This window comes from Pipistrellus hanaki (assembly GCF_964339955.1).
Source record: "Pipistrellus hanaki genome assembly, chromosome: 16".
NCBI classification, from domain to species: domain Eukaryota; kingdom Metazoa; phylum Chordata; class Mammalia; order Chiroptera; family Vespertilionidae; genus Pipistrellus; species Pipistrellus hanaki.
This window is the reverse complement of record NC_140518.1, coordinates 39,367,605-39,391,176: the sequence shown is the minus strand read 5'-3', so window position 1 is coordinate 39,391,176 and position 23,572 is coordinate 39,367,605. Positions and strand designations below refer to the sequence as shown.

Genomic DNA, 23,572 nt, shown 5'->3' with positions numbered 1-23,572 from the left:
ATTATATGTATACACCCGTTTTGTTTATTCATCATCTGTTGAGGGGCATTTGTGGTGTTTCCATCTTTGAGCATTTTGAAGGATGCTGCTGTGGGAGTCCTCATTTTCAATTCTTTTGGGGATTTTCCCAGGAGTGGAGTTGCTGGGTCACCTGGTGACTCTGTGGAACTCTTTGAGGAGCTGCCAGACGGCTCTCCTCAGCAGCTGCACCATTTTAAATGCCAGCCACCAGTGCCCCGGGGCGCCAATCTCCCCCGTCCTCACCAACACTGGTTACTTCCTATTGCTTTTCTTTTTAAAATACTTATCTCGATGGGTTTGAAGTGCTTCATCTATTTTTAAAACTATCTTTATGAGATTTTGGTGTCAAGGATAAGCTGGCTTTTTTTTTAAGAGAAACCTTTCTTTCTTTTGCTGTGTTTGGGGACAGTTTAAGTAACGTAGAAAATGACTTTAGTTTGCAGCGCTGAGAGAATTTATCACAGGAACCTTCTGAGGCAGACACCACATTTTAGGAGCTGGTTCCTTTCTCTGTTTCCTCAGTGGTTACTCAGTTGGTAAGCAGATTTACCAACTCTTCTAGAGACTTTTGAGTCAATTTTATTTTCTAGAAAACTAAATCTGATGTAGGATTCAGATTTTCTTTTTTCTTTTTTCTTTGTTCTCTTTTTTTCTTTTCCTTTTTTGCTACAAATATACTGTATATGTCTAGTGTTGCCGGCATGGTTCAGTGGTTGAGCGTTGACCCATGAACCAGAAGGTCATGGTTCAATTCCCGGTCAGGGCACATGCCCAGGTTGCAGACTCGATCCCCAGTGGGGGGTGTGCAGAAGGCAGCCGATCAATGATTCTCTCTTATTATTGACATTTCTCTCTTTCTCCCTCTCCCTTCCTCTCTAAGGTCAATAAAAATATAATTTTAAAAACACAAATATATATGTGTGTGAGTGTGTGTGTATTTTTTTAAATATATATTTTATTCATTTTTTACAGAGAGGAAGGGATAGAGATAGAAAGATAGAAACGTCGATGAGAGAGAAACATCGATCAGCTGCCTCTTGCACACCCCCCACCGGGGATGTGTCCGCAACCAACGTACATGCCCCTGACCGGAATCGAACCTGGGACTCTTCAGTCCGCAGACCGAAGCTCTATCAGTGAGCCAAACCGGTTTCGGCTGTGTGTGTATTTTTGTTGTTTCTAATATTGTCCCTTGGTTTTCTCTCTCTTTGGAAGTCCCTCCCCTCCAGTGCAGCAGCCTGGGCTCGTGATGGGGCACGGGCCCTGAAGCCAGATAGTCCAAGTCCAGTGCTCATCCTGCTACTCGCTGGCTATTTGACCTGGAAGAGTCATGGGCGCTCTCTGTGCTTCAATTTCCCCATTTGTACTTTGGGAGAAAATAGTATCTACAACGTAAGGTTAACATTGATGTCAAAGAGCTGACCCTTTTTAAGTGCTTAGGGGAGCGCCTGCCACACAGCAAGCACCATGGCCGTGTTCCTTCCATAAACCTAGACTGCCCCGCCGTGTGCTGGAAGCCCAGGTCCCTGGAGCCTCTCCGTCCCCAAGCACACTTTCTGCACCTTCCACCACTCACACTCACTGCCTCTTGTTTTGCAGAACCATCTCTGTGCAGGAAAAAACCAAACCACTTTACTTTCCATTCTGCTGCCCGAGACAACCACATCCTCCTCACACGCCGGCTCCCATGGAGAGCTCAGGTCAGTATGGCCGCGGAGGGGGGTCTAGTGCGCCCGGTGCATCATGGGAAAGACCTTCTTGCAGGTGAGGCTGTCCAGGGCTGTGAGAGCCCAACCCTGCCGCCGGAATGTGAGAACATCCACGTTCGGACATCCACACCCTGTCATTGGACTCAGCTGTGTATAGGTCACTGAGCTGGACACTGGGGAAAAGGACAGTAATAGGCAAGGTTTATTACCAAAACCTTGCCTTTATTGAACAAAACCTTTCATAGAGCTTACAGTATATCAAGTACTAGTGAAAGCACAACAAATATGATCGCATTTAGTCATTGGAAAGATAGATATTGCCGAAACCGGTTTGGCTCAGTGGATAGAGCGTCGGCTTGGGGACTGAAAGGTCCCGGGTTCGATTCCGGTCAAGGGCATGTACCTTGGTTGCGGGCACATCCCCAGTAAGGGGTGTGCAAGAGGCAGCTGATCGATGATTCTCTCTCATCGATGTTTCTAACTCTCTATCTCTCTCCCTTCCTCTCTGTACAAAATCAATAAAATATATTTTTTAAAAAAAGAAGAAAGAAAGATAGATATTATTCTTACTCCCATTTTACAGATGGATAAAGTGAGACACAGGGAAGACGGGGGTTGTTCCCACAATCACACAGACACCTTGTGGTGAGATCAGGATTTGACCCAGTGATCCGGCTCCAGCATCCTGCTCTTAGCGATTTCACTGTGGGTGGCCTCATGCAAACGTCAGATATTTCTGCGAGGTAGGAATATCAGTGTGATTTTCCTTATTTTACTGGAAACAAAACTGAGGCTCAGAGAGGTTAGGGCCGTGGTCGGCAAACTATGGCTCGCAAACCACATGTGGCTCTTTGGCCCTTTGCATGTGGCTCTTCCACAAAATACCACGGCCTGGGCGAGTCTATTTTGAAGAAGTGGCATTAGAAGAAGTTGTTTAAAAAATGTGGCTCTCAAAAGAAATGTCAATCGTTGTCCTGTTGATATTTGGCTCTGTTGACTAATGCATTTGCCGGCCACTGGTAGGGAATTTGCTCAAAGCCACAGAGCTAGTAAGTGGCAGAGTCAGGATTGCAACCCAGATTTGCCTGATTTCAAAACCTAGATTCGTTTCCTTATGTGAACCTGTGAGAGCGATGGCCCCTCCCCGGAGGTGTGTGCTAGCCAGTGGTTACCCATCTCATCAGTGCACTCCGCAGGCCTCCCGGCACAGACTCCAGTGCCCTGGAGGACCCCTGTCCTGGGGAAGGTGAGGGGACACCCCAGGGAAGCACAGCTACCAGACTGTCATCATTCCTAAGATATGAACACTGGCCACCCCCGTCACCGCCAGGGAGCGGCGCCAGGCAGAAGACCCAGCTGAGCCCCAGGCGGTTTGGCTCACTGGACGGAGCGTCGGCCTGCTGAATCAAAGGTCCCAAATTTGATTCCAGTCAAGGGCACATGCCTGGGTTGCAGGCTCGATCCCTAGTGTGGGGCATGCAGGAGGCAGCCAATCAATGATTCCCTCTCATCATGGATGTTTCTTCTCTCTCTTCCTCTCCCTGAAATAAATAAAAATATGTTTTAAAAACAAAATAAAAGTTAATCAGTAGGCCCCGCCCTCAGAGAAGTGGTTTTGGTTTGGGGGGGACTATGCATGGGTATTTTCTTGGAAAGCTTTCCAGGTGATTCTAATGTGCCTCAGGATTGGGGACTAGGAGAAAGCAAACAACGCTAGGAGGGGTGTGGCGAGAGACTTGACCCGTCTGGGATCGAAGGACAATGGAGAGCTGGCATGGCCAAGACCTGGGACAGCTTTGAAGGGTCTCAAATGGAGGTCCAGACCCTGAACTCTGGGGGTCCTACCGTGGTCAGGACCCTCTCAGCCTTCCTTCTCCTTCTCTCCCTTCTCTCTCTCCTTCTCTCTCTCCGCTATAACACCGGCCTGGCTCTGAGAGTCTGGCTGGTGGGAAAGAATGTGGTCTCTCTTCCACGGGGGCTGCAGGCCCCTTGGCCAGGCCTCCATGGTCCACAGGGAAAAAGGGAGTTCCCTTGGGGACATTCTTGTGCTCCGGCAAAGGTGGCACAGGAGAGCATGGCAATGGCATTCAAGGGCTCAGAGTTTAGTGCTTTGCTGCTCTCATCAGAGATCCTTGCCAGCACCAGTCAGTTATGTCCCAGCTCGCCCTGGTCTCCCTCATCCCCTGGGTCCCCATAACCCCTGTGACCTGGAACCCTCAGGGAATCCAACCGCACATCTTGGGTTGCCACTGTCCCCTTTAACTAAGGGCTGCAGGCTCCCTCCCCACACCTTTAAGACGATCTGATTGATTGTCCCAGTCACATGACCAGGGTCTCAAACTCCTGGGCTCAGGGAGGATGGAGAGGAGTGAAAGGAGGAGAGTGGGAACTGGGAGGAACCAGAACCTGTGCTTCCCCGCACGGGACAGCTGTGGAAGGATCAGCAGACGTCCAAGCGATGCCCGCCCTCCCCCCCCCCCCCCCGCAATGCAGAGCCCCCCCGTTTGTGCATGTTGGCAGCCCATTCAGGTGTTTTTGAGGCTCTACAAGCCCACACAAAACACATCTGCGGCCACGTGTGGACCGGAGCCTGGGAGTGCCCAGACTTTTGAAAACAAAGTTTATTTGGGGGCTGTCTCCCGGGGCTACGGGCAACTTCTCTATTTTTCTCTGAAAATGAAAACGTAACTCCCTTTGCAAAGCAGGGGAAGCTAACCTCTGCTCGGAAGATAAAGGCTCCTCTGCCCTCTAGCGAGGGGGCGGGAGGAAGTCACCATCAGCTGTCAGCCTGTGTGTGCAGGGCGGGTGGGGAGGGGGGAGGGAAGAGAGGAAGAAAGAATGAAAGGAGGGAGGGAGGCCAAAACTGGTTTGGCTCAGTGGACAGAGAGTCGGCTGCGGATTGGGGGGGTCCCAGGTTCGATTCCGGTCAAGGGCATGTACCCACTGGGGATGTGCAAGAGGCAGCTGATCCCTGTTTCTCTCTTATCGATGTTTCTGGCTTTCTATCCCTCTTCCTCTCTGTAAAAAATCAATAAAAAAAAAAATTTTTTTTAAGAAAGAAAGAAATGAGGGAGGAAGGGAGGGAAGGAGACTTAACATCAATTATTTTTTTAAATATATTTTATTGATTTTTTACAGAGAGGAAGAGGGAGGGATCAAGAGTTAGAAACATCGATGAGAGAGAATCGTCGATCAGCTGCCTCTTGCACATCCCCTACTGGGGATGTGCCCGCAACCAAGGCACATGCCCTTGACCGGAATTGAACCCGGGACCTTTCAGTCCGCAGGCCGACGCTCTATCCACTGAGCCAAACCGGTTTCGGCAACATCAATTATTTTTTTAATAATTCACCCTGCAACCAGTCTTCATGCAAGGCGGAGAAGGGCAGACGAAAGGGCAGCTGTGGCCAGCCTCGGGCCATGCTGGACTATCTCCTGGCCAGTGGCCGGGCGGGCAAACGTGGACAGGATCAGCTCGCTGTCCGCTCCCAGCCTGGAGCAGGCTTAGCATTGGGCCTTGGTGTGGTCTGGGGACAAGGCGAAGGTTTCAGAGCGGCCAGTGGCCCCGGCAGACTCTGCACCAGCCCGTGCCAGAGCCCTGCCCCGGGGGAGCGGGTTAGCCGACTCTCTGTCCACTGAGCCAAACCAGTTTTGGCCTCCCTCCCTCCTTTCATTCTGTGAGCATCAGGGCAGGGGGTGCCTGGGCCTGAGCACACTTCAATCCCCGGACGGCAACCTGCTGGTTTCTAGAACTTGCCATCTCCATCCCATCTGCTCCCGAGGCAGCCGAGGCAACTCGCAGATGGAAGTAGGACATAAAGCAGAAGCACCGGAGAGGGACAGGACAGAGGTCCCATCCCTGGGGATGAGCGGAGGCCTGAGGCTGGGCCCCAGTTTGGCAGTAAGTTTCCTGGCGGCTGAGGCAAAGGGGAGCGAGCCCCTGAGGCCTGTGGCTGCTGTCGTCTGACACCCAGAGAAAGGCGCTTGCCCACAAAGACAAACTCCGATTGGCATGCGTCATACAGGGGACTGACGTGCCAGGAGCGTCTCCCGTCCTGCCTGTGCTCCTCGGATCCCCCGAGAAGCACACACCGAGGCAGGAGTGGGCACGCAGGGGTGTGCGCGGGGAGACGCCGTGGGTGGACCACGGAGAGGGCGCTGGGGACACCGAGGAGCAAGCTGTCGGCGCTGGTGCAGATCTGACTCTGGAGGAAGGAGGAGGACGGAGGGGAGGGGGGAAATGTCTCAGACGGGAAGGCTCCCCCCGCAGGGCGGCTGGGGAACCCTGAGCTGAAGTCAGCCGCCAGAGCAGGCTTGCCTCTCCAGGACCAGCCTGCTTTGGCGTCCCTGCTGCCCTCAGTGTGGGCCGGGTGGCACGGCCTTGGCACAAACCAACAGAGTTCCCGGCCCCGCCACCCCAAGCTCCCCGCCCTGGTGGGTGGACCGTCTCATAGAGGGACCTGCCGAGCATGTGCTCACAGCTGTCACGCTTCCCAACATCAGTTACTTATCTCTATGCCGCCTTCGCCATTTTGCCATGCCAATGCACCGCTAGGAAAGAAAGAATGGCTCTGCCGAAACCGGTTTGGCTCAGTGGATAGAGCATCAGTCTGCGGACTGAAAGGTCCCAGGTTTGATTCCCATCAAGGGCATTTACCTTGGTTGCGGGCACATTCCCAGTGGGGGGTGTGCAAGAGGCAGCTGATCAATGATTCTCATCGATGTTTCTAACTCTATCCTTCTCTCTTCCTCTCTGTAAAAAAATCAATAAAATATATTTAAAAAAGAAAGAAAGAAAGAAAGAAAGGAAGGAAGGAAGGAAGGAAGGAAGGAAGAAAGAAAGAAAGAAAGAAAGAAAGAAAGAAAGAAAGAAAGAAAGAAAGAAAGAAAGAAAGAAAGGAAAGGACTCTGGCCCTCATTAAAGCACCGAGGAACACTCTATGCAAGACTCCTGCCACAGAAGAGACCTCAGCTCCACTCCCAGTGAGGCAGAGGAGGCTGGGGAGGGCCAGCCCCCGCACAGGGAGGCCGCGGACGGAGAATTGCTAAGCAGAGGCCTCAGGGCTGGGGGGCTTCTTATCCAACCGGCCTGACAGGGTTCCCGCTAGAGGCAGGCCAAGGACTTAGACATCAGACGTGGGGACGGCGAATTTGCTCAGACATCAGGCGGGGGATTCCCCGCGCACTGACAGCAGGATTCCTGCTGAAACTGCTCGGCAGGCCGAGGGCCGGGCGGGGCCCAGGCCGGGCCGGTGGAGAAGAGGGCTCCGGAGAGCCTCAGTGAGGTTTGGCCGGGCAGAGAGTCAGGCCTCTCCCTGGTGTTACCTGATGTGTGTCTGTGAACTGACTCAACGTTGGCTCCTTGCGTTCGCTGAGGAACTGGGTACCTAGTTTCTCACTGCGCATCAGAATGATCACGGTTATCAAACATCAGGTCACCGGTGTACCGGCTGAAAGGTCTCGTGTGCCACGGCGGCACCCCCGGTTTTGCAGGAACCACAGGAGCTCGGTGTGAAAGGCTGGACCCCCCGCCCCGCCCGGCACTGCCTGCCGGCTCAGGCTGACACTCCCAGCACCTCCTGGGGCTCGGAGGAGGGGCTGCAGACATTCTGATGGGAGAGGGAACGTGGGGCGAGGGTGGGACCCCGAAGCTCCTGGCCTCTCAGCTCCGCCCTCTCCGCGCCCAGATGCGGAGCTGGACCTGCAGCGGAGCGTGCAGGCGGTGCTGCGGGAGCTCAGCGCCCAGGCCCCCGCCCTGCGGAGCAACCGGGGTAAGAGCCAGTGGTCCCCGCCCTTCCTCCACCCCCCCCCCCCACACACACACACCTTCTCAACAAAGCGTGCCGCCTGCAGCTCACAGGGCCCTCAGCCTGCTGGAGACCCCTGGGGCCTGAATAACCCAGAAGCCTTCCTCCACCCCCATCCCCACCCCTACCCTCCCACCCCCACCCCCACCCCCACCCCCACCCCCACCCCCACCCTGTGAGCACCCTGGGGACCTGCAGCCTCTTTGCTAACCACCTGCCCCACCTCCCCTTGCCCACGAAATCCCTGCGCCCTTCAGGCCCACTTGCTGAGCTGTAAAGTGTGCCGCTCTGTAAGCCCCATGCCCACACCCCTCTCCCCATGTCCCCTCCTCCTGTCTGCACTGGGAATCCTGTCCTCCAGGGCAGCGGTGAGGACTCCGCACATGGACAAGCCCCCGCCCACGGTGTTCCTGGAGCCATGCCTGGCCCGGGGCCAGCCCCGTGGCTGCTCCAGGGCACGGTCTGGTCCCCGGGACTCGGGGCCCAGCTCAGAGGGTCTCCTCTGAGAGCCGCCCCTCCCTCCCGGCCAGGCATGTGGCGGTGGTCCCTGCACAAGAAGGTGGAGCGCGATCCTGGGAAGAGCCCGGCGCTGGTCCGCATTCTGCTCCGGGAGCTGGAGAAGGTGGGTCCCCGGCCTGGGAGGCCAAAGGGGGAGAGGGAGAGGGGCCACCCGCTGGGCTCTGCTCTCTGCGTCCCCCAGACCGTTCCCACCACGGGTCTGCCTCCTCTGCTTTCTTTAAATGATGCTACCATGAGCTGGCATCTTCCCAAAAGAAGCCATAACGTGGGCACCAACGAAAAGCCACGCCCCGTGGCAGAGGGAGACCGCACCCGGAAACAGGACCGCACGGCTGCTGGAGCGTCCAGCTGCCTCACAGCCACGCCCCTGCACACCCCTCCCCGCACACCCTCCCCGTGCCCCCGCCCACCCAGGGCTGCACTCAGGGAGCCTCCAAGTTGGGGGCTGTCTGTGGCCTTGCTCCCAGCTCCTGCCCTGGGTCACACACACACACACACACACACACACACACACACCCTCCACGGAGTCGCCTGCGCCCTCACACTGGGACCGCCACCCCTGAGCTCTCTCCTCCCTCCTCCTTTGCAGGGCGGACTGTGGCCCTTCCCACCACGTCCCCGCCACCCCCTCACCCCCCTCAGCTGCCCCGGCAGGTGTGTGAGCCCCTCACCCCCACCCCATCCGTGCTTTCCAGGCAGAACGCGAGGACACCCAGCGCGTCATCATCCCTCTGCTGCACACCCTCATGTACGTGCTCACCAAGGTGAGCCGCTGAGGTGCGGGGGGGGGGGGGGGGGGGGCGGGGGGTGCACGAGGAGGGGCTGGGCCCAGATCGGCTTGCTTGCTTTCTCTTTCTTTTCTTTTCTTTTCTTTTCTTCTTTCTTTCTTTCTTTCTTTCTTTCTTTCTTTCTTTATTCCTTTCTTTCTTTTAATATATTTTTATCGATTTCAGTGAGAAAGGGAGAGAGAAACATCAATGATGAGAGGGAATCATTGATCCGATGCCTCCTACACGCCCCCTACTGGGGATCATGTGCCTTTGAACCTAGGACCCTTCAGTCCGTAGGCCTAAGCTCTGGCCACTGAGCCAAACCAGCGAGGGCGAGGGCTGGATGGCTTCCTTTCACTGGCTGTGCCCTTTCCCTAGCAGTGGGCAATGAAACCTGGACTGGGAGCGGGGGGCGGGGGGGCACTGAGCAGAGGGTGAGGAGGGAGGGGACTCACCGGGGGAACAGGGCCGATGGCGGTCCCTCTTGGGGAGCTGGAGGGAGAGTCACACAGCCTGTCCTCCAGGCGCTGGGAGAGGGGGTGAAGGCACAGACTGGGAGAGAAGTGGGAGCCCAGGTCCTGCTTCAGGCCCACCTTCCTCCTCTCCCACCCCCACCCAGGACCGTCCTGACCTCGGGCTCCGGGCACCAACCCCTCCCTCTGTCCCAGGCCACAGGCATCCCGCAGGAGCTCTACTGGAGGACCTACACCCTCTGCGTGCGGCTCCTGACGCTGCCCGCCCCTTACTGCACCGTGGCCCTGGACTGCGCCATCCGCCTGAAAACCGAGTCCGCTGCCCCAGGTAGGCGCTGCCCAGAGAGGCGCTGCCCCGGGTAGGCACCAGGCAGGAGCTGCCCCAGGTAGACCCTGCCCAGGTAGGCGCTGCCCCGGGCAGGTGCTGCCCCAGGTAGACACTGCCCAGGTAGAAGCTGCCCAGGTAGGCGCTGCCCCAGGGAGGAGCTGCCCAGGGAGGAGCTGCCCAGGTAGAAGCTGCCCCAGGTAGAAGCTGCCCAGGTAGGCGCTGCCCCAGGGAGGAGCTGCCCAGGGAGGAGCTGCCCAGGTAGGCACTGCCCCGGGTGGGAGATGCCCCGGGTAGGCACTGCCCCAGGGAGGAGCTGCCCCAGGGAGGAGCTGCCCCAGGTGGGAGCTGCCCCGGGTAGGAGCTGCCCCAGGCGGGAGCTGCCCAGGTCTCCCACGCTGCAATCCAGCTCCACCACCCACGGTCTCAGGATTCTGGGGGCTCACACATCCCAGCACCTGCTGTGGGGAGGGACCTGGGTCAGAGGCCGGCAGCTTGCTGATGTGCTCCACTTGGCAGGGACGCTGTACCAGAGGCTGGTCATTGCCGAGCAGAACCTGAGGAGCGAGCTGTACCCCTACCAGGAGAGGTGAGTGGCTCCACCGGGCACTGCCCGCCGCCCCTCCAGGGTTGGGCCTGTGGGGCTCACGGACCGGAGGACCAGGGAGGGGGCTGGATCTGGGGAGCCCAGCGGAGCTCCCGTCCATGACGTGTGTCCAGCGGGGGGTGCGCCTCCGGGTGCAGGCCCTGCTCTGGAGCTCCCTGAAAGCAGGAAGGGACAGGATCCTGGCCACCCCGGGTTCTGCTGTTCCACCTCCATCCTTCCCGTGGCCGGCAGGCAGCATCCGTCAGGCCGGCAGCAGAGGCAGCTGCAGAATGCCGAGAGCAGAGGGCCACATGCCCCGGCACAGAGGTCTGCGGGCTGTCAGCAGTGCGCCTGGCCCTGTGGCTGAGGGGGAGGAGGTGCCCCCTGTCGCAGCTGGGAGAGAGGCAGGTGGTGTTGGGTGCCTAGCTTCCTCCCCTGTTGAGAGGCAGAGCTTGAGGCTCTGTGTTCATGGAGGTGCAGGGCGGGAAGGGCTCGGAGGGATGAGCCTTGGAGAGGTGGGAGTGCAGCTGGCGGAGGTGGTCCCCGGGTGTGACAGGGATGGTGAGAGCAGGGGGAGCTGCTCAGAGCGCCCTTTCGGCAGGAAGGGCTTAGGGTCCCTCCCAGAGGTCCATGAGGTCGAGGGGCCAGGACGCCAAAAGAGGAGACAGGATCTAGGTGAGAACCTACCTGGATGCCAGAGACTAGCCCAAGCATGTCAAACTCGCGGCCCACAACTAATAGTTGTGCGGCCCAGCCAATATAAGGTTGTGTAAGAAACGTTTTAATAAAAATTTTGTAGCTTAATTTTTACAATATCTTGTTACACATAGTTATTAATAATGAACAACATTCACTAATGACTGATGGCTATCATGGTGTTGCTTTCATTTCCCTTATGCACCTTACTCAAAGGCGCACCATTTCTCTCCACTAATACCGTGTTTCCCCGAAAATAAGACATCCTCCGAAAATAAGGCCTACTTACAGGTTTCCTTCTGAGTGAAATATAAGGCATCCCCCGAAAATAAGGCGCCCCCCCCCCACCCCGCCAGGCTAAACATGAGAGATTTGGTCCACTGATTCTGAAAGAAATGGAGTCACAAGAAATTCACCAGGAAATTCAGGAGTTGGATTGTTATGATGATGTTTCAGAAGATGATGACATGATTGTCATGGAATAAATGAGTAAATTCTTAATACTGTAGGATTCACAGTTTGTCTGGTTTGTGTTGACAACTACCGTACTACCGTACCGTATACAGGTAATAAATTTCCTTTATTTTCATTTAACAATAAATGCGTACCGTATTCTTCTTCATGGAAAAATAAGACATCCCCTGAAAATAAGACCTAGCGCATCTTTGGGAGCAAAAATTAATATAAGACACTGTCTTATTTTCGGGGAAACAGGGTACCAGCAGTGAATATTTTAGCAGCCGATGGTCACATCATTAGTCTTGGACTGGCGTGTTTGGTGTGCACAACAGGAAATATTTCACTTTCGGAGAACAAGAAAATTAGGGTTTTTTTTGTTTGTTTGTTTTTGGGTTTTTTTTGTTTTTTTGTTTTTTGGGTGTTTTTTTTGTTATGCTTATTAATTTGTGCAGTTATTTAGTGTCTGGTAAGTTAAAGTTCAAGAAAAAAATATTAATTTTATAAAAATGTTCTATTATTTTATGTTAACGATGACTCATTTATTTCAGCCCTTTGTATTCAGCATGTCTCTACCAAAATAAACCCACGTTCTTATGAAAATTGAAGTTTTTCGTGTGGCCCACATACACTTACACCTTGTTTGCTTGGCCCGTTGTCAGCCTTTGAGTCTGACATGCGTGGCTAGCCGGACCCGCGGCCTCTCTGGAAGAGCTGAGTCTCCAGCAGTGTGTGCTCTTCCTTGCCACAGTCCTCACCATTCATTGCTGTTGCCAACCCCCCCACCCCCCGAGTCCCCATAGACTTTTGAATGTGAGGTTCTAAATAAGTTGGGGGGGGGGCGCCTGCAAGACTCTGAGGGTGCCCCTCGGTGACCCTTCACCTGGCGGTCACCCTCATCAGCCACGCCTCCCCCTCTGCCCTCAGAGTGTTCCTCTTCGTGGACCCGGAGCTGGTGTCCCCCGCGGTGTGCAGCGCCCTGCTGCTGGAGATCCAGGCGGCGCAGGCCCAGCAGAGCCCGGAGGCCTGCATGCGCCACGTGGTCGCCCACGCCCTGCAGGCAGCGCTGGGCACCGCGTGCCGGGCGGACGCTCTGCAACGGAAGCTGCAGGTAACGCCCTGCCCAGCCCCGTGGGGTCCATCCTGCCCCCCCCTCCCCCGTGCCCACACCAACTGCTTACTCTACCCGCCTGCCCCTCTCTTATGGCCACATTACCTTGGTTCATGCGTCACAAATTAATACACACGCGCTAAGGAAAGCCTGAGAAATGCAGTTAAGTCACAGAAGAGAATAAAAATATTCACCTCCCTCTCTACCCAGACACATGAGCGATTGACAGTCTGGTATGTTGCCTCAATGATAATGACAATGGTAATCATACTAGCTACTGTTTATTGGATGCTTGTTGTGTTCCAGGCACTGTGTGAAGCACTTCTCACATATCACATTCTAAAATTGTCACCACGGCACTGTGACATGGATGTCATTTTTCAAAACTCGGGGACAGAGAAGATGCTAACCTGCTCACGGTCACACATGCAAAGGGACTGAGTCGGAATGTGAGCCCAGTTCTGACTTCAAGCCCGTGTTCAGTCGCCTCCCCCACCACTCCTTTGTAACAAACTGGGATATCACCCTCCAGAGGCAGTTTTATTTTTTAAAATGTACTTTTATTGATATCAGAGAGGAAGGGAGATGGAGAGAGAGAGAGAGAGAGAGAGAGAGAGAGAGAGAGAGAGAGAGAGAGAGAGAAACATTGATGAGGAGAGAGAATCATTGATCAAACCTAAAACCCAGGCATGTGGCCTGACCAGGAATTGAACCCTGACCTCCTGGTTCATAGTTGGACACTCAACCATGCGGCCAGGGCTGTATACAGTTTTATTATCTCCCCCAGCCCTCTCCCTTCCCCTGACCCCCCGCAGACACACTATAGTATAAGCCCCAGGAGGGCAGGGATTTTTGTCTGTCTGTTCAGTGATGTATCCTGGCATCCAGAACAGTGCCTGGCACATTGTGGGTGCTCCATAGAGACATATTTAATTCATTAATTTATTTATAATTAATTTATAAAATGAAGCAACAAGATGCCATGGTCCCCATGGCCCCTTTCGACGCTGATTCCATATCCCTCTCGTTGCTTTTGTTCATTCAGCTGATCGCTCAGCAGATATTGTTAGCGCCCTAGCTAGTCACCATGCCCCCTAACGCAGAGAGAGATCACAGCAAGCCCTGAGGTGTGGTGTGTGTGGGCCCCAACTCCAGCGATGAGTGGGCTCATTGGTGGTGGGGGGGCGAGGGAGACGGCCAGGGAGCAGGGGAGCAGGGCCTCGGGCGGTTCTCAGAGTGTCAGAGCTGTTCCACTGCGGGCGAAGCACCCGGTGCCAAAGGGCACAGAAGGGCACCGTTCCGCTAAGGAGAAAGGCTCAGCCCGGTGCTTTACCGCAAACATCTCCATCCCTGGCCCGTCTCCCTTTTCAAAAAGAGATCAAGCATCCAGCCCTAAAGCATGACCGGCCATTGTGCTTTGTGATCGTTATTTTCTATTTATTTTTCAAATACATATTTTTATTGATTTCAGAGAGAAAGAGAGAGGGAAAGAGAGATAGAAACATCATCATTGACTGGCTACCTCCATCATGGGAGTCAAGCCCGCAACCCGGCCATGTGCCCTGACCAGGAACCGAACCCGTGACCTCCTGGTTCACAGGTCAACGCTCAGCCACTGAGCCAGCCTTTTTATGTACGTTAGCAATATAAAATTTCATTTTAAAGTACTTTTGAACCAAGAAACTGAGCTGATTTAAATAAAAATGAGTGCTTGGCAGTCTAAGTGCTAGGTCCAGGCAGTATGAAAATGAGAGACGTTCAGGAAATATTGCATACATGGATGGACACGGAGCTGGCGATGCAGCTATAAATAGACAGACAAACTCGCTGCTTTCTGGAGTTCGCGACCTGGTGGGGGTAGGGCGTTGACACAAACGCTTGGTGACGCCTCAAGGAGATGGGTGCCAGCAGCCATTCTGCCAGGCTGGGTTCTCCACAGCCGGGCACCAGCTGTCCCCCACCCCAGTGGGGAGGGGCAGAGGGACCGGCAGTCGCAGGTCTCATCTGGGAGCAGCTGTGGCGGGGCAGGAGGGAAGTTCCTTCTGCGCCCGCTCCCTGCTCTGCTCCGCCGCAGGCAGAGGGGAGGCGCCCGGTTGGGTTGTCCATGCACCTGCAGACTTGGCATCCAGCTGGGGTGGGTGGGTGGGTGCTGGGCCGGGATCCAGGCTCTGACACACACACACACCCTCCACAGGCCAGCCCGCGCCGCGCCCTGGAGCGCCACTTCCACGCGGTGGTGGCCGCGGTGGAGCAGACGGCCAGCGAGGCCGGGGAGGGCCACCTGGAGAGGCTGGAGGAGATCTACTGCTCGCTGCTGGGGCCGGCGGCGGCCGCCAGGGGGCGCTGCGGCGGTAAGCGGCGGGCGCTCTCCTGGGTACCACCTGCTCACTCTGCAGTCACCCTGCAGGGACAGGGAGAGACCAGGTCTGGCCACCCCCAGCACCCAGCCACAGCCAGCACCTGCCCCGTACCTTGCCTTGTCCTGCCCATCTTACTGACCGGCCAGCGCCCCTGTGGAGCGCCTGCATGGGACAGTGCTTTTGAGCACAGGGTCCTGGCTAAGAGCATGCACGCTGGCGCTGGCATACCTGGCCTCAGATTCTGACTGCATGACTCACTGTGTGGCCTTGGGCCAGGTACCTAACCTCTCTGTGCCACCGGCTCCTCCTCTGGGAAGTGAGGATGCGGATACTCTGTGTGGCCCGTGCCTGATCCGGTGAGGGGATGGCAAGGTGTGCCAGGGGCGGAGAACAGGGCCTGGCAGTCCTAAGTGCTCTGTGGGCATTGGCGGCTCTCCAGTAAGGAAGCCTGCAGCCTTGGTAGGGAGGGAGCCATGCTGTGTAGAAATCAAACCCTAAGGCCACGTGTGAGGATTTCATGGTTAAGCGGCCAGTAAGGTCTGCTGGGAGGGAATGGCGGCCGGGGTGGAGGGTCAGGAAGGCTTCGGAAGGAGGAGAAGAGGAGGGCCCGGCCCCATCTCTCCCCGGGACTGCAGGGGTCCTGCTGACCTTAGTACTTGGCTCCTGAGCGCTCTTGAGCGTCACCCCCTGGAGCAAACGTTAATTGAGTGCTTTCTGTGTGCGAGCTCCTGGGAGAGATGCTGGGACACACAGCAGCCTCTGGATGGAGGCAGGGCGCCTAACACTGGGAGAGGCAGCGTGGCTGCAGTGGGGTTAGCAGAGGGACCAGCCACGGGAGCAAAGGCTGGGGAAGACGCTGTGAGCTGATTTGTGAAGGGGCCTAAAGGCTGAGCTAGGAAGTTTGCAGGAAACGGAGCTTCTGAGCACCCTGGGCAGGAGGGACTGCTGCCGTGTTAGGCCTGGTGAGCTGACGGTGGCGGAGAGGGCGAGGCCGTAACCAGAGCGGGGGTGGGAGGGCGCGGGTCTCTGCCACCCCCCTCTAGGCCCCATACAGGAGCGGGGAGGGGGGGGGCGGGAGGGCAGAGGAGAGTCCACAATCTTCTCCTCCGTGGTCTCCACAGCCTGCTCCTTCCTTCAGGTGACGCCCTCCCGGCCCGGCCCCCCAGCATCCCCCTGCCCAGCCCGCACATCACGTTCCAGCTGTGGACGGACGAGGAGCAGCTCTGTGAGTCCCGCCTCTGACTCCTCCGTGGCAGCTGGCCGGGAACAGCGGCATACGCGTGTGTCTGTGCATCTGTGCATGTGTGTGTGTGTACGTGTATCTGTGTATATGTCTGTGTGTGTATCTGTATGTGCTTGTGTGTGTATCTACTGTGTCTGTGTGTGTTCTGTGTGACTGTATCTTTGTATCTATTATGTGTGTCTGTGTCTGTGTATGTCTGTGGGTGTGCATCTGTCTAGGTGTATCTGTGTGTGTCTGTATGTGTCTGTGGGTCCGTGTGTACATCTGTTGCGTGTCTGGGTGTGTGCCGAGTTGCTCTGCACATCTGAAGGAAGAACGTACGTTCCTTATGTCAGAATAGTTTAGTGCATTATAGAAGATAGTGCAATATAGTGCAATAAGCCTCGCATTGTCTAGAGCAGTGGTTCTCAACCTTCCTAATGCTGCGACCCTTTAATACAGTTCCACATGGTGTGGTGACCCCCAACCATGAAATTATTTTCGTTGCTACTTCATAACTGTAATTTTGCTACTGTTATGAATCGTAATGTAAATATGGACTCACAGGTTGAGAACCGCCGGCAGTGTCGCCTAAGACCATCAGAAAACACAGATATTTACATCACTGTAAATGACAACGAAAATAATTTTCTGGTTGGGGGTCACCACACCATGAGAAATTGTATTAAAGGGTAGCGGCATTAGAAAGGTTGAGAACCACTGGGCTAGAAGGTGCCACCTGCTCATGATGACGCCAACAGACAAAGCAGGTCCCCAAGAAGGAGGCAGTCCCGAGAGAAGTGATGGCTCCCGGAGCTGAAGGGGCTGCCAGCTTCCCCTCCACACGGGCGTCCCCTCCCGGTGCCCCTGGCCTTGCCGAGGGAGCGGGGAAGGCACAGGCACAGAATGCAGGGAGCAGAGCTGGACTAGCGAGCTGGGTGAGGTCCTGGCACTTCCGGTCACGTGCTGGGTCACCCCAGACAGACCCCGTGTTCTCCCCGGGCCTGCTTCCTCGTGGGAAATTAAATGAACGTGCTCAGCCCCCAGGGCTGTGGCTGGAGGTCCTCCCCCAGCTGTCGGTCTGTGCTCTGTGTCCTGGGAAGCGACAGGAAGTGGGAGGGCGAGAGGATGCTAATGAGCGAAGGTGACAGCAGGGTCTCGAGTGATTCCTTGATGCTGATTCCTTGGCGGCAGGCTTCTCCAAGCCTTTAGTAAAAGGTGAAATAGAGAAGGGGCCGGAGACTGGGATGCCAGGACACAGGCTTTATTGAAGAGAAGAGTACCACTGCCGGCTGCTTCCAGAGAGAGAGAGCGGAAGAGAGCGAGGGCCGGGGTACAAGCACCTTTAAGGGGAGGATAGGGGACCGGGCTTAGGGCACTCAGCACACCTGATTGGTGGTTCATGTAAGGCCTAAGGATTTAGGAATCGGGGAGCTCAGGGTATTTGGCAGGTGCTGATGGGTGGTTCAGTGCTCAGGAGTGTCTGGCTGCAGGTGGGGTTTATGTCTGTCCATCAACTGGAAGAAGAGAGGATCTATCATTCAGCTGCTGAGGAATGGGGCAGACAAGGGGGGGGCTGGGTCTGTCGGCCACAGAACCTCTGCTCCTTCGTGGCTTGTCTTTGGGGCTGCTGCTTGAAGCAGCGTTTGAGAAACAGGAACCCCTGGCAAGGCCCTGCCAGCTCACACACCCTCCGCCTGGTTCTCCACGTCGCAGGGAAGGAACTGATGCTCTTCCTGCGCCCGCGCTCCCAGCAGCACCTCAGCGCGGACTTGGACGCCCTGGACTTGCAGGGCCTCCTGCCGGACCGGGAGCTGGCCCGCGCGTCCGTGCTGTCCACCGACAGCGGCATCGAGCGGGACCTCCCCTGGGGCACCGACGAGCCGCCCGCCCCCGGCAGCCCCGAGCCGGAGCGCGCCGCGCTGCAGCGCAAAGGGGGCGTGAAGAAGCGCGCATGGCTCCCCGACGTCAGCCACTGGGACGGGCCCCCCGGGCTCCACCGGCGGACCGGCCAGCCCGGGGGGGACGGAGAGCTGCTGCCCGGGGTCGCCCGGCTGCACACGGCCCGGGTGCTGGTGCTGGGGGACGACAGGATGCTGGGGCGCCTGGCCAGGGCCTACCACAGCCTCAGGTGGGGCCCGGAGCGGGGCGGGGGGCGGGGGGTGCTGGGGCACCGGGGGGGCCTGTGCTGAACCCCCTGTGCTCTGTTGCCCTGGCCAGGAAGCGAGAGACCCAGACGTTCTGCCTGTCTCCCAGACTCAGCCTGCAGCTCTACTACATCCCCGTGCTGACCCCTGAGGTGATGGGGGGAGGAGGCATGGGGGAGGGGGAGGGGGAGGGGTCAGGAGCAGGGGGCTGGGTTAGGGGCTGGGCAGGACACACTGCAGCCTGCCGGCCAAGCTCCAGGAACTGGGGTCACCCTTCCTTGGGAGGGGGAGCTGGGAGAGACCCTAGAGATCTTTCCAGAAGCCACGGACATGGCCCTGGGGCTGAGTGTGGCCAGCGGGACGTTCTCTCACAGGGGCAGGCAGCCTGCCCATCTCTGGTTTTCATTTTGTTTTTCTAATGGAATTAATGTCAAGCTTATCCTCAAACAGGGCATACACACGTGTGCATGCACATGCACATACATGCACATGTGCACACACACGTGTGTGCACGTGCACACACACGTGCACACACACCACTTCCTGGGGACTTCAGGCAGCGGAAGCCCATTGGCCCGCTGGGGGAGAGGAAGCCCCACTCGAGGTTTCTCATTCCCGTTGCCCACTGGGCTGCTTTTGGGGAAGATTAAGTTCAAAGCAGCACTGGCCTCCCTCCAGTTAAGGCTGATGAGCATTTCGCAGGGACCCTGGCCAGTGGCCCTCAGAGCGGGCGTTCCCGCTTCATCCGAGACAGAACAGCGCCGTGGATGGTGCAGAAATGGCTCCCAGAGGTTAAGCAATGGAACCACATTCCCAAAGCTGGTGGCCCCGGACGGGTCCCTGGGGACCCTGCGGCCGGGAAGAGGGGCCGAGACAGGCCTGACGGGTCGGCCTCCTCCCTGTGTCCTCAGAAGCGAGCACCCTCCCGGCACCTGGAGCTCGGAGAGCTGGCGGCGTTCCTGGGCCGGGCGGACCCCTGGTACGAGAGCACCGTCAACACCCTGTGCCCGGCCATCCAGAAGCTGGCAGAGATGGTAGGGGCAGGGGCGGGGAGGGCAGCAAGGTGGAGGGAGGCGGGAGGGGGCCATTTCTGATTTGACTCTTGACCCTTGACCTAAAGAGTCAGTCCAGGGGATCCATGGTTGGAGGAGGCAGGAGTGAACCCTAACCAGCGAGTGGGTGGGATTTACTCAGAACACATACCAGGCACCCCAGTCCTCCTTATCCACGGGGTCTACGTCTGCCGAGTCAACCAACCCGGGGTGGAAACCTCTCAGGAAGAACAAGTTACACTGTGGCTCATGTGTGCTGGGCCTACAGTGGCCTCTGTACTAAACACACACACATTCTCTTTTCTTGTCATTATTCCCCAGATAACACAGTATGACAGCTGTGTACACAGCATCCACATTGTGTTAGGTAGTAGAAGTCACCTAGAGCTGATCTAGAGTACACGGGAGGGGGTGAGGAGACGCTGCTACCCACAGGGGTCCTGGGAGCCAGCCCCGTGGTTACTGACCGTGCTCGGACAGAACCATGGTGGGAAAGACGAAGGAACGCATCCTTGCCTAAGTGTGCAGGCCAGTCACACTCCTCCTCTTGTGCGTTTCTCGTGAGGCTTTGTCTGTGATTATAATATCGAATGCTTCCAGGGCCTGTCCATGTGCCGGGCACTGTTCTGAGCATTTAACGCAGGGCAACCCTACTGTGTCCACATCCACATTTCAAAGATCCAGCAGCTGAGGCACAGCGAGATTAGGTGATTTGCCCAAAGGTATCGAATGGGTGGTAGAGTCCCGTATGGGACCAAGCAGCTTGATGCCAGAGCACATTCTCTTACACAGACCGCAGAGTGGCCGATAGCGGGAAGAAGCTAGTCTCTTACTGACTTGAAAAGGCCTTGACCTACTAAGAGAATCTTATCCTTTTTGCAATCATCCATGTTGCAGACATTTTATTCCACTTTATTATTTGCCTATCAGTTATGTCACTAGAGCGTTTGATCTTCAAAAGTTTAACACAGGTATCTAGACCTACATAGCACTTTTATGTTTTGAAAGGACTTCTCTACTGATTAAATTGTATTCGAGATAAAATAAATTTTCACTGATAATTTACCCTGATACTTTTAACATCTCCACTTTTACATTTAAATAACCTATTTGCAATTAATGTCAGTATTTAGTGTGGGAGTATGTAATTTTATTTTTTCCAAATAGCAGTTTTCCTAAGCTATTTATTGCATAAACCATGTTGCTCCATGCCGCTCTCATCATTTACTAAATTCTAACATATGCTTGAGTTTATTTCTGGATACCTATTCTTCCTCATCGACCTATTCCGTTCTATACAAATTGGCACTTTTATATTTTAGTGGCTGTCAGAGCAAGCTCACCCCATTATTCTTCTTTTTCAAAACTTTTCAGAATGTGCTTATTTATGGTTGGTTTCAGAATTTTGTTTTCATTTTTTTAAAAAAGTTTTGATTTTCTTTAGAGGGAGAGGGACACAGAGAGAAATATTGATGTGTGAGCAAAACATTACTCGGCTGCCTCCTATATACTCCCTACCAGAGATCAACCTGGGCATGTGCCCTGGCTGGGAATCCAACCTGCCACCTTTTGGTGTGCAGGGCTGCCACCCAACCAACTGAGCCACACCGGCCAGGGCTTTGTTTTATTTTTAATTCCCTTGGGACATTGGTTGGAGTTTGAAGGAGAATTAGCATCCATAGCATATTAAGTCACCTTCTCTGAGGCCAAAGCATAACCCTAATTATTAAGGTCTTCTTGGATATCCCTCATGATAGTTGTGCAGTTCTCAGCATTTAGATTCGACCCAATTCTTGCTTAATTTATCCTCATGTTTAATGGTTTTTCCTTGCAAGTGAGGATGGTACTTTTCTCCCATTGTTTCTGGATGGTGTTACTGCTAGTATAAAAGGGGCTTACTGATTTTTACCTATTTATTTTAAAACTTGCCACTTTATTGAGATCTCCATTTTGCTTCGGTGCCTGATTGATTGGGGTGCCTTCTTATATCTTTTATTTGCATAAAGATGTTAGGGGGAGGCATGTTTTCTGAATTCTTGCTTATCTAAACAATGTCTGCAAATACATGAAAGACTATTTAGCTAGGTATTAAAATACCCTTTCTTCAAAACTATGTATCTTTATTGGTAGTGTTTCCCCCATGCCAGGACACATATAAGATTTGGTTTTCCCCTGCTCTCCTTCTCCTTATAATTAACAAATTGTTTGATCCTTACACTTACTCCAAAAGCAGTTTCTACATGAAGAGACTGGATACAGTGTGAGGAATGCAGCTTGATTAGAATAAGGTCACGATTCTTTAGCATAACCTTTTTGAAGGGAACAGTATTCAATAGATCAGACGTGAGAATCAGAGGAGATCTTATAGGACCATACATAGATGGGTTAGATAAACTCTGAGTTTCTTTCCAACTCTGATGCTATCAGATTCTATGTAGACATTCTGTTCTGTTTACCTAAAACACCAAATTATTACGCTTTAGAATTACATGGAGTTCAGAGGCGGGGGAGGGGGAGGACTGTAGGACATTGCACTAGTCCCTTCCCAATAATATGTAAAAAACAAAAAAAAAAAAAAAAAAAAAGTTTATTAATATATTCAGCTACCCCCAAAACTGAAGGAGACATCACCTTCTGGTCCAACTTCTCACGCCCAAGGGTAGTGAGTAGCTAATCCAAACCCAGAACCCAGTCCAGACTCTTTCATGATTAGTTACATTCTCAAGCATCTTGTCGACCCCAAGGACCCAGCACAATGCTTTGCACAGCGAGGTACCAGGTATATCTTGGTGCAATTATAATGAATCCGAGTCCCCGGGGACGTGGGGTTCTGCACAGGAAACAGGGTGGTAGGAAAGGCTTGGGCTGTGCTGAAGGACCAGCTGGGTTAGAGCGTCACAGAGGAGAGGTGGGGTCATGGGGCTTCTCTATTAGGAAAGTGGCACCTGCCACAGTAGCATGGAAGGAGGTCCTAGAAAACATTCTCTCTCCCTCACAGCCTCCCTCCCTGGACACGTCCCAGACCGTAGACCCCTTCATCCTGGACGTCATCACCTACTACGTCCGCATGGGCACCCAGCCCATCTACTTCCAGCTCTACACAGTCAAGGTAAGCTTTCCACCTGGGCAGCTGCTGGGCCCCGGGCCCCCGCCCCCGAGGGCCTGGCTCAGGGGAAACACAGGCTACCAGGGTGCCCGTCATAAACCCACCCAGAGACCTGGGCTGTTCATTTTGCCTTCTTCCTGGGTTTCTCCCTGGATTTCTGTGAGCACCTGCAGGCTGGTTCCCAGGGGTCGCCTCTGCCTCCAGCTTCTCGTGGAAGTCCTTCTGGCTTACCGAAGTCTTGCTTTCACTCTGCTTCCTGGGGGGAGAGCTTTTCTTCATTGCCTCCTTGATCTTAACCCAAATAAAGGGTTTTTTACTTTTCCTTGGTTTTCAAAATGCAAACCAAAACAACACAAAAGAGACAAATGGGGGGAAAACTCTCAGAGGTCTCAGACAGGGAGTAACCATCGCAGCAATGCAAACTTTGAAAGATTCGGTAGCTGCCACTGCCCTCAGCTGAAGCCCCCCTCACTCCCCCACCCCCCGGAGCACCCTGGACGCTGGACAGGGATGAGTTTCCTGACTAGCTGAGTGAGGGGGCCACACCCCTGGAGAACCAGGAGGCATCTCAGGAGGGGACTGTTAGCACTCCTGCCGGTGACTTTGGAGAAAAAGACACCAAAAAAGATGGCTTTGCTCTGGATCCAATGCCGTCAGGAAGCAGGAATGGACATCTCGGCCGTTTTAACTGTCACTCTTTGGCGCTAAGAAACAGCGGCCGCTCCCTATTGGCTGGGAGGGGAGCGGAAGGGCTGTGGCCTGCAGAGTCTTCCCACCTTTGCCTGTGTTCAGACCTGACAGTGGCGCGGTCTGCTTTCGGTCTGGCCCATCACAGTCACCGAGTGGCCTCGCCTAACAATGTTGGCGCCTGTGACATGGTTTACGGTGCACAGACCGCGGAGGCCTCGCTGTGAGAGCCAGGCCAGCTCCTGGCTTCTGACGGCACTTTCTTCCTCTCTCCGTCCCTGTTCCTTTGAGAATCCCGTGGCTACTCTTCCCCGTTGTTCCAACATCCTCCCTCTTGCCGCTCCCCTCTGCTCTGTCCCTCTCCCCTCAGGAGCCACTCCCGCCCCCACATTTCCTCGGGGTCTCCCTGGGAGCAAACCAGCTCTCACTAGCCCTGGGCTCCTGCAGCCCCGCTTCTCTGTGCCCATCGGGGACTGTCAGGTCCTCCTTCCTGGCCCTCACCCTTTCATGCCTCCTGCCAGGGTC

The 23,572-nt window shown here is 55.0% G+C and overlaps 1 protein-coding gene across 4 annotated transcripts in view; it reads left to right on the top strand.

Moving 5' to 3' along the window:
* Positions 1 to 23,572, top strand: part of PIK3R6 (phosphoinositide-3-kinase regulatory subunit 6) — a 41,317-nt gene that overhangs the window by 10,146 nt on the left and 7,599 nt on the right. For 2 of the 4 annotated variants that reach the window (XM_084863924.1, XM_084863927.1), the window contains exons 2-14: positions 1,621 to 1,721; positions 7,418 to 7,501; positions 8,068 to 8,159; positions 8,752 to 8,820; positions 9,446 to 9,627; positions 10,144 to 10,213; positions 12,290 to 12,473; positions 14,668 to 14,824; positions 15,955 to 16,058; positions 17,772 to 18,186; positions 18,276 to 18,354; positions 19,114 to 19,236; positions 22,253 to 22,363. In XM_084863924.1, coding sequence (XP_084720050.1) covers positions 1,709 to 1,721; positions 7,418 to 7,501; positions 8,068 to 8,159; positions 8,752 to 8,820; positions 9,446 to 9,627; positions 10,144 to 10,213; positions 12,290 to 12,473; positions 14,668 to 14,824; positions 15,955 to 16,058; positions 17,772 to 18,186; positions 18,276 to 18,354; positions 19,114 to 19,236; positions 22,253 to 22,363 — 1,683 coding nt within the window. In that variant the 5' untranslated portion in view covers positions 1,621 to 1,708. The remainder of the gene's footprint in view (positions 1 to 1,620; positions 1,722 to 7,417; positions 7,502 to 8,067; positions 8,160 to 8,751; positions 8,821 to 9,445; positions 9,628 to 10,143; positions 10,214 to 12,289; positions 12,474 to 14,667; positions 14,825 to 15,954; positions 16,059 to 17,771; positions 18,187 to 18,275; positions 18,355 to 19,113; positions 19,237 to 22,252; positions 22,364 to 23,572) is intronic. The other 2 variants (XM_084863926.1, XM_084863925.1) reach the window with 2 other exon arrangements.